General features: G+C 37.8%; 1 protein-coding gene across 2 annotated transcripts in view; it reads left to right on the top strand.

The window, feature by feature from the left end:
• The window catches only part of DPYS (dihydropyrimidinase), a 29,135-nt gene extending 17,522 nt beyond the window's left edge, over positions 1 to 11,613 (top strand). For both annotated transcript variants that reach the window (XM_017806397.1, XM_017806396.1), the window contains 3 exons: positions 7,659 to 7,866; positions 9,400 to 9,505; positions 11,373 to 11,613. In XM_017806397.1, the coding sequence (XP_017661886.1) occupies positions 7,659 to 7,866; positions 9,400 to 9,474 (283 nt within the window). In that variant the 3' untranslated portion in view covers positions 9,475 to 9,505; positions 11,373 to 11,613. The remainder of the gene's footprint in view (positions 1 to 7,658; positions 7,867 to 9,399; positions 9,506 to 11,372) is intronic.
• Positions 11,614 to 14,262: the final 2,649 nt, after the last annotated feature.

Genomic DNA, 14,262 nt, shown 5'->3' with positions numbered 1-14,262 from the left:
AGGTGCAGTTTTAATTCAAGTATTTTTTTTAACATTAAACTGTATTTTCTTACTGAACAAGCTGGTTTTAAGTTCAGACAGGGTTTTTTTTTCCCCTAATCTGGTGCTGTTCCCATCGTTTATCCATTTGGCTTTGTACAATTGTGTGAACTACATAAGTAAGTATAAATAAATCTCACTGGTGCTTGTCTATTCATTTCACCACAAATCCTGAAGAGGGCATAAACAGCCCAGCAGAAAAAAAACGGATCTCACTAATGGACTTCAGCCATTTAAGATGTTACACAAGGTGCAGCCTCATGTGCTTTGTTGACTCTGGGGAGTGATTTTCAGTTTCACAATAGACTTGTTCCTCTTTCTTGCTTAGTCCTTCCTCTTTTATGCATGCCTTTTTTTCTTGTTTGCAAATCTAAATCTTGTAAGAGAAAAATGTAATTTTCCAGTTCTGGTTTGATGTTGTGCTGGTATAGTCTTAAAATACTGACTGATACTAGCCTAAAGAATTAGATAATTACTGGAGTATTTCTGTGAGGAACTGATATTATTACAATCAGAAGAATTCTATAGGGAAAATTCTAGAGTAATTCAGAAAGGTAGTGAATCTCTTCAAAACACAAACACTTGTATCCCTACAAAATTGGCTGCATTTCGCCTCCCACATCATTGCACAATAACAGCATGTTGGGTGCTATTTGGGTATTCAGAATTTTCTCTTTCTAGGTTGCAAAAACCTAGTGAATTCAATGTGACAGCTACACAAGCTGGGAGCAATTGCAATTCAAGGTTCTGCTTCCAGCACTCTGCCACTTCAGCTGAGGCTTTCCTTTTAAGGGTCAGCTTCACTGACCAGTCTGTTTCTGTAGCAGTTTCTGGTAATTTCTAGAGAAAAGACTACGTGAACAATTATGACATCCATTACTCTATTTAAAAGCATCTAAATAATGGTTTTAGCAGGTCTACATGACAGCAAGCATTATTGGTAAGAAACATTAAATGTACAAGTTGGTTAGAAACTGCATTTCAAAAGACAGGTTGTGGATCCGGCCAGATGAGGTCTATTTCTTATTTACCTTATACTCATTGCATTCATAAAAGATCACACAAATACCAAACGGACCTGTTGGCTTATTGCAAGCCATGTCCCACCAAACATCATCTTGCAGACCTCAACACCCTCAGCATCCAAAGTACAGCCTGTGCACACAGGATTGTTCTGTGAAAACTCCTTGGGAAAATGCATGTAGGCAGCAAATGTGTGCTCACTGTACCATCTTATTTTAATCTGTGCTTTGATCAAGAATTGTTCATTGGCTTCTTTCAGCTGCACACAAATAATGTAACAGCCCCACGTCTGTGAAACAAAAGCAACTCTAAAGGCTTTTCCAGGAGAGAGCAGAGTAAGCAAGGAAAAGGGAATATCACCTGTCAGCAAGTCAATGTCCTCTATAGCTGATGCCTTTAGCTATTTGAAAGCAAACAAGAGTACAAAATCTCCAGGGCTTGTTTCAGAAATGCTCAGCAAGGAATCTGAATACTGCAGTACCCAATTCAGGCAGTGAAAAGAGCTCAGCATCCCTTGTAAAGTAGGGGCAGAAGATCTCAAAAATCTCATAAGAGACGTTCAGCCCCCAACAGATATTAGGGCTCAATAAATTCACTGTAGCCTGTTGGAGCCTTGCAAATAAATTCTGGATCAAGCCCCAAAGGCAAGATCAAATGGGAAGATAAAAATCTTGTCTCAAACAGAGTTTAACTTTCTAAGTCCAGCCACTTCATTACAACAATATGCAGTTTGGGAAGCCTCACTCACCAGTTTTTTTCCCCCCCCATTAAATACAGCTGAAAAGTTAGATACTTCTGACTGAGGGAGCTGAGCTGGTTGTGCAGGTAGCACCATCCTCTTTCAACTTTGCTGGAGTGTCCCTCTTTGGCAGGCCCAGTGTGTGCCTCACGTGTGCTGGTGGAGATGGGCTCAGGCCCTGAGCACAGCAGTGGTGGCTGCACCCCAACTAAACAGCTGCTGGAGCAGGGTCCCTGGTCAGCAGGGACACAGGAGTCCTGAGGCAAGGATAGGAGGAAGGAAAAGGACAGGTTACTCTGTAATCTACCTGTTATGAAATGATAGGAAGCTGTGTTTTCTACCCTGATTCCAGTGTTTATGCATTTTGGGGGAAATAGCGACTGGATGTGAATCAGTGAGAAGTCAGAGTTCCCCAGTCTGCTGGCATATGTTTCCTCAGTGCCTTTGTTTGCATGTAAATATGTTCATGGATAAATCTTCTGCATTTATCAGAACCAAAATCTGCAGCCTATGTCTGCCTCATTTGTAGTCAAGTCTTCAGCCTCAGAGGCTCAAGTAGGGACAAGTTACAACATTTAAGCACTCTACCAACCAACTGCCTGTAATTTTTAGTAACATGAGAGAGGAAGAAACCAAGATGTTAGCGAAAGATTAGAATAAATAATTCTGCAACTGTCTTACTCTTTTGATGAATGAGCATAATTTTGAATACTGAGTGTATGGATAACTGCATCTAGTCACAATGAGGCAAAACGAAATACTGTGGCATACAAATATCTACGCGTAGCTCAAGTATGTTCTGGCATTTTCAATAGTCCCATATTCTTTTGCACAAGTGAAACTTCGTGTATGCGTGAATGTACACTAATTCACTAGAATCAGAGTTCCTGTCAAAGGCCTCTATCTCAAACTAAGAAAACACAGAGAAAGAAACAATAGGCAGAAATTAAAATGTAGGAAATTCCATTTAAACATAAGAAATATTTTTTTTTGTTGTGGGGGTGATCAAACACTGGCACAGGTTGCCCAAAGTGATTGTGGATCTCCATCTTTGAAGGCACTTAAACCTCAATTTAACATGGCCCTGAAAAACCTACTTTGGCTGACCCTGATCAGAGCAGAGGGTTCGGAATAGATGATCTCCAGAGATGCTTTCTAACCTCAGTGACTCTCTGGTTCTGTGAATTGTAACAAGATAAGCCTCTCTGAGAACACATGATGTACGTCTCCCTAGTAACTTGCTGTCTCCAAAATGTCAGTTGTTCTCTTTAGGGAACTGAATCTGAGAAATGTTATGAAAAAAAATTAAATCTTTCTTATATTTCTCTTATATAATTTTGATTTTTTCTCCCTGGCCTCCAAGATCTTCTTTAGTCATTGAATAGACTAATCTGTGTTTTTCTCTCTTTGTATGATTTTCTACAAGCTTAATTTCTCAATGCTGTTTTTCTTCTGCTCACAGTTTGATATCAACTTGGAGTGATTGGTAGGACCAGACTGATAATTTTGTTGACAAATGAGTTACTTACCATAATTAAAAAAAAATAAAATTGTTATCATTCTCTACCTCCCTTAAAATAACAAATTTTAGAAGATACGCTCACGTGAAATAAAGATCTTATTCCTCAGATAAATCACTTTGACTTGAAGCTCCTAAAATTAACTTCCTGCATTTTCTTGCATCTGTTGTTTTATCCACAATTCTTAATTCATTTGGTTACTCAAAAGCAATGTTTATTGAAGATGTTTTCTAAGAGGCTAAGAATACAACTTTGCAAATAGTTGCCTGAATATATTTGCATGTGCAGTTATTGCAATTCCTTAATATAAAGTAGAAAATGAGTTTTTAATCCTCATATAGGCTTATAGCCAGTGGTTTTGCGCACAGATTTTAAGACTTTCTTATTTTTCTCTTTTTTTCCCTGTTCTATGCCTTTCTTTTTAATAAAACTTAGTCTTAATTATCATTATAAATAACTAATGACTCAGAAAGCACAGAAAATGAAAGATTTATTTATTTTTTTCTAGATTTTAGAAAAGCAGGTTAACAGGAGAGAGAGTTCAAAGGCATTTGAAAGTGGTGTGAAAAGGCAACTTGCAAAGGCTGGTACTACCCTTAGCAAACTGGCATTTCTCACCTACCCCCAGCTCTGAAAAGCTTAGAGTTATTGCACTGTAAGCACTGAGAGAAGTTGCTTACAGCTCAAATAGTCACTCTTACATAAGCTGGTTTTCTAAGGCAGCTGTCAACAAAGCAGTTGTTTTCAATAATGGACTCATGTAATTTTAGCTGACTTTATTACTATGTTTTAAATGAATTATTTAATTAATTATAAAATAGGTGTCCTCCCTTTACTGAGGCATTGAGCTCTGTTCTTCCTTAAGGGCTGTCATCTACAGCTTTCCTTCATACTCCAGTACCTGAAATTTTAAAGAAAGCTGGGTGAGGTATGTATTTAGTTTCTATTGAAAGTAATGAAATTCTTCATTTGCTTGTGTCATCTTGAAAAATAAAGGCATAATCCTCATGGCAGTCAAAGTTTAGGTTCTAGAGGTGATGAAGCTTCCTACATCATCTATGCATTATAAAAGGTAGAAGATCACTTCTAAGTCTCAGTCAGAGACCGAAATGCTAAATAGTGAGTTACAATTGGGCAGGAGGGGACCTGGATGAAGGGAAATCATTAGACATTGATGTTTGTTGAGATGAAAACTGGTACCTCTAACTCCTTAACAAAGCTTTAGGTCATAACTTTTGAGCTTACTACCTGTAGAGTCTTGAATTTCATTCTACATGTTGCTGCATTAGTCTAATCTGCTGCTCTTTTCCAAATTTTCAAGCTGCAGTTTGTAGTTTATTTAGTTATAATATTCTAGGAGTGTCTGTAAAGCCCTTTATCACTTAAAGTATAAATAAGGACAGTATTACTAGCCACAGAGAAAATCTGGTAGTTACTCTTAGACTAAATTACTCTTTGACTCTAAATTAGTTTGAAAGAAGCACTCTGTTGAGAAAAAGACAACTTCAGAAGCATGTCTTCCTCTTTGGTACTAGAGGAATATCAATATTTATATTAATAGCTTCAAATATCTTTGCAAGCCAGCTATATCAAAAGCTGCTGAAGTGAACTACACAGAAACACTGACGTGAGTAGGAACAATAAAGGACCTGATGTCTTTGCAGTATCCTCTTTCTAGAGGAGAATGTTCTTTTAAATTATGAAATAATCATTCTGTTCTGAGTCTCAATTTGAGAGTTGTTTGAAACAAGAGCCACTGTAAATTATAACCAGAAATAGAGATTTTTACAAATTTTATTTAAAAAAATAAAATACATATTTTTAAGCCTGGGGTAAGAATCTGCTCTCTCACACTGAGTAATCCTTTATGTCAGACATCATTTAGGATGCTGGAGACAGCTGGTAAATTGTACTCCACTATGGTGGCAGTCTTGATTTTTTGGATTATTAATAAGTTACAACTGTTCTTGCCATTAGCTGAGAGCAAACTTTAGCATGTTGCTAAGCTGCCTGCTACTGAAATTGGTGACACAGCAGTAAACAGTTTGTTGCATAAGGTTGCTGAGTTGTAGGCTTCAAACCCAAGCACACCGTCTAGTTCTGTTTTATTTGGTTGCCCACTTGCTACCTGAAACTTTCCCTCACACTGATAATGTCAAAGGGTTAAATCACAGATAGATTTTGGTGATCTCCAGCAGGCAACTTGATCTCCAGAAAAGGCAACTTGACCTAAGGTTTGTTTCAACAGAAGAGTTAAAAATGAGTTCTATCCAGGTTTGTTGTTGAGACAAGCTCTGGAAATGTATCTTTTAATATTGTGAGGTTTAGCTGTACAAATGGATATTACTTTTAAATGTGCCAACTTCCATTCATTTTGTATCCTTAAATGAAGGATGTACTTATCTCTGAGGTCTGTTTATCTCTAGTGATCCTGCCCTAGAACATTTAAACAGCTCACATATTGAGTTGAAGGGTCTCACTTATTTTTATGTTTGTTTGCTGAAATTACCTTTTGGATCTTTCTTTTTGTGTCCCAGTGCTATTATGCAAATAGATATGATGTATACCTAGAGAATTATAAAGATAATTATACTACAGTTGTTCTTATTTACTGTTCTAGCAATTGGACCCACAAGGGTAATGCAATAAGCTGGAGGAATATGGGAACATATTCACATATGTTCACACATAATAACCTTGTAGGGCTATTATAACACCCATGGATAATGTTGTTTGATAGTATTCATAGGACTGAAATTGAAAATGAGATGTTTAACTCTTTCCACTAAGAATCTACAAGGTGATGCTGATACTGGTGAGCAGGCATGTATAAGCTTTCTGTCCAAGGTGTGTTGAATAAGGAAAAGTTTTTATTCCTATGGGCAGATTGGTCATAGAGAGTATTTCTACATACACAGCCTTTGAAAAGTCAGTTGCCATAAGATTTAAATGTAGCCTTTAGCAAACCAATTTCTCTTAGTTCAACAGAATGATATGAAAGGAAAACTAAGTATCCTTCCACAAATTCTTTTTTTCCTCTGTATAAATAATTATTTGAAATATTTAATATGTGATAACTTTTGAAAATTACTATAATTCAAGTAAGATATAGAATTTTTTTGTGGTTTTCTCATTTTGATAAGTAAAATAAAGTTTTAGAAAATTCTTCTCCAAATAGATAAATACTTTTATCTATTATTATTTCATATTGCTTTTGACTTTGATAATTCCTTTGCAAAAGATGTAGTCTCTGGAATAATATGAATCCATATATATGTATTATAATATAAGCATGATAAGTTTTTGATTGTGTGAGCACCTATACTGGAAAAAGTCTGACTGGTAGCCAAAAGCATGAAGCTTTCTTCTTTTCAGAAATTACAAATAATAAAAATAGAAACTCTCCAAACTATATATATAGAAAAACTCTGTAGATTGGATACAGGAAGTTAATAAAATAATTAACTAAAATTCAAAATCGTTTGACCTGTTGTAGATACAGTACACAGTCATTAGCTCAGTAAGGAGAATAGATAATAAAGGAAGTATACACAGCCTGTGCTTCCAGATGCTAATGTCAGCTCTAGCACTGACTCTGCCTTTAATGTAGCCACTTAGGGTTGGAAAAGTTGTATAGAAAAATGGTAATCATATAGAATGAGGTCTATATATACAAAAGCAATAATATCATCACTCAAACGAGTACTGTTGAGGTCTGAAACTATAATTTGCTTAATACCCTTGAAGGAAAGGTATGTAGAAGTGTGCTGTTGTCATTAGTATTTAGCAGCATTGAAATATTTGAGCTGTCAATCATCGAGTCAATCCAACTCACACTAAGAGTTACCAAAAAATCATTATCCTCTGCTGACTTTCCAATGGAATGTTCTTTGTGCTATTTGTGAGTCTCAACACATGAAATATTGCAGCCATGCTTTTCAAATTTGAAATTGCAAGTCATTCCAGCTAAGAGGTCAGATTGACTGAATTGTGCATAGATATTTGCTTGACAAGGCAAAATGAAATCATGTTATCCAAAGAAAATATTGCAGCCTGATTTTTTTTTTCCACTAATCTCTTTTCTATTGGAAAATTTTGCATTTCAAGGCTGCAAAGTTGTGTCTTTTTGACTCCTTCTTTATTCTTTTGAAATGCAATTACTGTTCAATGAAATGTTATTTCTTTATCCTATTTTTAAAGCTGTTTCATGATGTACTGCGCGGTGTCATAGTTTAATAATGTTGCTAAATTTTCTTCCTGTATAAATTTATCAAAAGCTTATAATGAAGTGAAATGCAAGGATCATAGTAATTTTGAGTGTTGTTTTCTAAACACAGGACAATATCTGCAAAGACGCACCACCAGGCAAATAACTTCAATATATTTGAAGGAATGGTCTGCCATGGAGTCCCAGTTGCGACAGTTTCTAGAGGCAAAGTGGTTTATGAAGGTGGAGTTTTCAATGTCACAGCAGGAGAAGGCAAATATGTCTCCCGTCCACCGTTCCCTCCATATGTCTACAAACGAGTCAGGCAGCGGGAGCAGGTTAATTAAACTAATAAATCTCTGTAATGCCTTGTACAACATGAGGATAACTAGCTCTTGGGAAGAGAGGTTTGGGGATTCAATGGTAATTTTCCTTACTAATCAAAATATGCCAAGGTGGGAGGAAATGAAACTAGAGAACTCCATGTTTATTGCTCTTTATCTACAGAAAAATATCATAGACTAGTTCCTGCTCTTACGGTAGTCTGCACAACTTGTGAAATAAGCCTCAGTACTTTCTAAAATAGACATGTCCCACTTACAATAAAAGTGGACAAAGTTTTGCTCCTGAGTAATCTGACCAGCTGCTGCATTTCATCACTGATTTCACTGAAAATCAGAGAACCTTAAAATATGTGGCAAGAAATCTTGCACCAAGGAAGAAATCAATAATTTTCTAACTCTTTCATGGATCGGATCTTTGGAGCTAAACCCTGTAGAATATTAAACACTTTGCTGTGTTACAGCAAGAGTGTGTTAAAAGCTGAACACGTACAAAGCACACTGATGGACCAAGCAAGATAGCTGTGTTCAAGCTCTTGTTATTTATTTTTTTTAAGAGAAATATTGCAAATACCTGAAGGTTGAATTTTCAGTGCCTATTTACGGTGCAAGCATTCATGATGCTTTTATGTCCTTAGCGTTACTTACTGTGAATAGGATTTTCAAAAGCACCCAGAATAATTAAATTTTAAAGTGTACCTAATCAGTGGAATTCACTGCAGGATCTAAAAGTTGAATCAGACTAACGTCCATGTGAGAAATGGCCTAGTGAAAAGCTTCCAAGATAATTCTGTATATTTCTTTCTGCTATTGTCTTTATGGACTGAGAAGAGCATGCAAAAGTGGCCGAATGGGGCTTTCCTCTAAAGACCACGATTTCTCAGGAGGTAATGGGCTGCCTACAAGTTCATACACATAATTAGTAGATAATTAGTATCAAAACTGAACTAAAATTTATAAGAAATTTGATAATTACACAATTCGTAAGAATTCCATGAGCATAGTGTTTTCCATTTCCCATCAAAGGTAGGAGAATTTTTCCTCAACCCAAACATCAATTGCAGCATGTCTTCAGAAGTGATTTTTCAACTAGCTCGGCCTCCTGTAGCCAGTGGCTGGAATAGTGGATGGTAAATATCCACACAAGGCAGAATTTGCTTTGTTTCATTGATATTTATTAACATCTCTTACCTGTATTAAAATCGTCACTGGAAAATGTGAATACTTTAACAAAGAGAAGCATCCACAAAATCAGGTGGAACAGAGTCATTTGCTTCTTTAAAAAAATGGATTTAGAATTGCGTTGTTACAATGTTGAACAGATCTAGCCACCCAGCTCCTGATGAAAGCTGAGAACTGAACAGTTTAATCCCAGTGCAAGGGATCTTTTTCAGAGAGAAGTTTGGTGAAAGTATTGGGATGCATTACATAAAAAGCTGGGTCATCATAGGACTGCTATTTTAATTGTGTCCAATTAGCAATTTCAAGGGGAAGAAAAAGTAACAAAAAATTTAAAATATTTTATTGCAGGTCTGTCAGCCTGCTCCTGTCAAGAGAGCACCATATACAGGCGTGGTCTCAGGAATATCCATCACGCAAAAATAATGTGCTCATTCACCAGTTCTGGCTCTTGCAGGTAACCATCTCTTTTGGTTAGTGAAAACTACTTTACTTAATGCTACTCTGAAACTTCAAGAAATCAAAAGTGTAGCAGGCTGCCTAGGCAGTGACAGGCTTGTCTGAAATAAGCCCTCTCAGAAGCTGAGTTGTCCTGGTATCTGTAAATTTGATGAAAAAGTGTGGCAGTCCAGGTATGGAGAGCATCTTTCTGACTGGAGCATCATTTAAAAAGTTAAGCTGAAAGAAACAGATGGAGTTTAACTGCTAGACTGAGCCGTGGGTATAAAGGCCCATAGAAAACCTGAGTTCAGTTATGAACAGGAGTACAAACAAAGCATGAATGTTTGGGTACAAATTTACAGAAAAAAACCAGAACCACCAACAAAAACAACTTGATGTAAAAAATTAAATTTGTTGGTGTCCCTGTGTTACAGACAATAACCCTCCAACAAATGTGCTGTTTGGGTTAAGCTGATAGATTTGTTTTGCAAGGACGAAAGCTGTCTTCATGAAAAGAGAGGGCTCCAGAGAGACCTTAGAACAGCCTTTCGGTACCTAAAGGGAGCCTATGAGAGAGCTGGAGAGGGATTTTTTTTACAAGGGCATGTAGAAGTAGGACAAGAGGGAACAGCTTTACACAGAGAGTAGGTTTAGGTTAGATATTAGGAAGAAATTCTTTACCATGAGGTTGGTGAGGCCCTGGCACATGTTGCCCAGAGAAATTGTGGATGTTCCATCCCTGGAAGTGTTTAAGGCTAAGTTAGATGGGGCTCTGAGCAACCTGGTCTAGTGGAAGGTGCCCATTCCCATGTCAGGTGGGTTGGAACCAGATGATCTTTTAGGTTCCTTCCAAGCCAAGCTGTTCTACGATTCCATGAATAGTGGTGCTGCAGTCAATGACAGCAGTGGTCTAATGGCTGGCTGAGTTAGTGTAAGCTCATCTCTGCTAACAAGGCAATAACACCTGGCATCTCCCCTTCCCTCCTCTCCGGTGTTCACAGTGTGTAGCTCGGTTAATGACAGTCTCTCACCTGTATATGCCCTGGTGCTCGGCAGACCTTTGAGCTGACTTCCTTGCTAAGCGAGCAGAAACCAACTAGCTTCTTTTTTCTGGGTTAGTTTTTGGTTGCCTTGATGAGTTGAAGTGTCTCCTAGAAGAGCCTAGCAGAGATCAGCACAGTGCAGCATATGGATGGGATAAGGCAGCTGGGGACAAAGACTAGGTGACAACACTTAACTCTTTAACAGTTCAACAAGCAGAGGAAATGCTTCAGGAAGAGGTAAAAGAACTAGGTAAGACCTTCAGCAAGCACAGTTGAGCCATGATGTTGCTGTATGCCAACTGCAGCTTTAATGTTTTCTGCTACAGCAGAGGAGTTGATTAATATGTTTTGTGGGAACAGTGGGTGGCAGTAAGCATGACAAAATCCAGGCTGCGGTTTGGGGTGCGTGTGTGTACCAGCAATGACACCAGCTAGTTTGAGGGATGACTTTCCAACAGACAAATATAAAGCCCCAGCTTGCACCTCACATAAAATGGGCCTGTTCTTAGTGTTAATTAATATGGACACAGGAACAAATCTGCTATAGTGGGAGGGTAAAGTCAGCTTTTCCACATTTCATTGTATCATTCCTTTAAACCTCATCCAGGGCATCAGTAGCAGCAACAGAGTGCAGCATCCCATTTGTTTTCTCTGTCATAAGGGAGAAAGGTTTTCTAATAGAGAGGACTAAAGGCTAAAGCTTCAATAGAGTGAGGGAGCAATAACCGTTTTTTCTAGCTCCTAGCACTGTTTCTCCATTATTACCTCTCTGAGTGACAAATTGCAAAGAAGAGATTTTCTTTCGGAAGATTATATCATATTGTATTTTTTTCTCTGTAGATAAAAGCAAATGAAAATGACCCTGCTGTCCTCAACAAAGCAGTGCCTTCTGGGTCCAGCAGTCAATCTACAATCAACTTCTCAAGAGCCAAGATGAAACAACAGTAACCAATAAGCATTATACTTGGCTTCCTACATAAAAGTTGTCATTGCAATTTCTCTGTAAAAGTAATTTTGTTATAAGAACTGGAAAATTCTTTTTAGAAAATGGAGTAATAATAAAATAATAACTACAAATATAGTGTGGCAACAGCTCTGTACATTCTTAAAAGTAAGTAAGTTTGGGGATGATATTTCTTACTGTTTATCTTTAGAAGGTATCAGCTACCCAGTAAAGTAAAAGCAATGAACAATGGTCTTTAAGCATTTTCTAAATTATTGCTCTGTTGAGTCACAGGACATGAATCCTAACTCTCTACTTTCATGTATTAGGAAGATCTCTGTTGTGCTTGGCAATGTGGTGAATTCTGTTAGCAGATGCTGAATTTTAGTTTTTAATTTTCCCTTCCTGGAAGGGGTCAGGTACAGAGAAATGCTGATTCAGGAGAATACTCATTATTTTAGAGCTGGTGCCACATCTCCATGTCACTGTCTTTAAAGAACTTTATATATTTTTTCCCTACCAACTACACCACAAAGCATTTCTTGGTGTGTTCAAGTATTCCCTTTGTTGCACCCTAGGCAAACCTATGCTAACCATACTCATAAACCTACAATACTGTTTTGTGTTCTGGCTCTATGGAGAGACATGCACCCATCACTTGAAGGCTTATGAAGTGGGATCACCAGAGCAAAAACATAATGCATTAATGTCAAAAACCTTTTTTTTTTGTTGAAAATGTGAGTTTTTTCCCAATGTAACTCATACTTTGGGTGTTTGTAGGATAGGATTCCTGATGAAAAAAAAAATCTCATTTGCTCAATTCATTTGATTTCCCTTTTGAGACGTAATTGTGTTTTTAGAAGCATGATTCTGTTACCATGTCTAGACAAGTTTTGTCTTGGAGAACTTGAATGTTGTTTAAAGTTGCATTTTCATATGTAATAGCTGTTCTTTTTAAGCAGCTGGCACTGGAGAATATTTAAGGGAGTGTCATGGTTTAATCCCAGCTGACAGCTAAGTACTACACAGCCAATTGCTCAATCCCCCTCAGTGAGATGGGGAAGAGCATTGGAAAAGAGAGACAACTCGTGATTTGAGACAAAACTGGTTTAATAGGTAAAGCAAAAGCTGTGCACGCAAGTAAAGCAAAAAAGGAATTCATTCTCCACTGCCCACTGCCAGGCAGGTGTTTAGCCATCCCCAGGAAAGCACTCTGAATGTCCCCCCTTTCTTCTTCCCCCAGCTTTATGTCCTGAGCATGGTGCGGATTATCCCTGGGGTCAGTTGGGATCAGCTATCCCAGCTGTGTACCCTCCCAGCGTTTTGTGCATCCCCAACCCCTTCTCTGATGGGGCAGTATAAGACGCAGAAAAGGCCTTGAAGCAGCCTAAGCACTGCTCAGCAATAACAAAAGTATCCTTGAATTATCAACACTGTTTCCAGAACAAATCCAAACCATACCAGCCACCATGTAGAAAATTACCCCACCCAAAACCAGCACAAAAAGAAATGAGGGCAACACAAAATTGCCTATACAGTGAGTTTATTGTCTTATGTGTGGAAAAAGTATAACCTGTACTGTGCAACTCACAGACCAAACAGACACAGAAAGTGTTGCATATTTTAAGACAGATACATTAAACGTATGCTAATTACTATAACTTTTAATTTGATAGTGGAAAGTAGACTTGCGGTTCCTACTATATTCATAGGCATCCAGTGATGTATGAGTTTGTATGAGAGAAAAACTCCTACTAGGTCGGTAGTTCTTGTGTCTCTAAATAACAAAGGGGGATTTTCTCTCTAAGATGATTGAAGATAGTCATGGGGATGGTCAGAAGATCTAGCACAGGTTCCTGTTTCTCAGTTTGTCTTTGGGGTTGCAGAACAGCAGAACCAGGAATCCAGTGCTATTACAATGACTATTATAAGGAGACAGTTCATTGTTCAGTATAGACTTCTGTACTGCTATGTTCTGCATCTCAGTTTATTGTCCAGTGTCCCTCTGCAATCAACAGAGAAAGAGGTGCTTCTGGAATTTTATTCATCTCTGCATCAAGATCTAACACAGGTTAGATTAATCTATCTGGAGCTGTTCTCCTTTGGGATGAGATGGGTAGTTTTCTTGCAATGTGACTTTGTCTCCTTTGACTATAAAAACTGCATAGCATATCTACCAATGGTGCAGATGTCTCCTTTGCAGCTGCCTTCCACCTAGCCCACCTTTGCCTCTCAAGACTGTAACTTTCTTGTGTGAAGGATGCCTGTCCTTTTAATGTTTTGTCTCATCAAGAGTGCAAGTCAACCATGAATCCATTCTTTCTAATTAATCTTTCGCCACCTTGGAAGCAGAGGAGAAATCTGGTAAGAGTAAGGGGGAAAATGGGTAGAAGAAAGGATACATTTCTACCTTTAGCAATAATTTATATTTGTGTGGAGTCTTTCATCTGAGACTTCAGGTTTTAACAATCATTAGAACCTTGCAAGTGCATCATATACCTGTGAGACAAGTAAATATCATTAGTAGAAGTTTACAGTTGTGAGAATTATGGATACTCAAGGACCTGATATCACTCAAGTGGTTGAATATATGTTGTTGCCTTATGTTCAACATCCAGTGTTTGCTTAAGTCAGTTGCTCAAGGCCAAAATGACTCAGTTATGACAATGATACCCTAGAGTAAAGGATGACAGTCCTTTGGATACCGTGGGTATGCCTGAGCCTTTCAAATGTCCTTTGGGCTCTTGTGATACCTACTAAGATCTAAATGATACAAAAGATTCCAGA

The sequence above is a fragment of the Lepidothrix coronata genome, unplaced genomic scaffold (assembly GCF_001604755.1).
Source record: "Lepidothrix coronata isolate B3197 unplaced genomic scaffold, Lepidothrix_coronata-1.0 Scaffold15, whole genome shotgun sequence".
NCBI lineage: Eukaryota > Metazoa > Chordata > Aves > Passeriformes > Pipridae > Lepidothrix > Lepidothrix coronata.
This window is presented reverse-complemented; position numbering and strand designations above follow the sequence as displayed.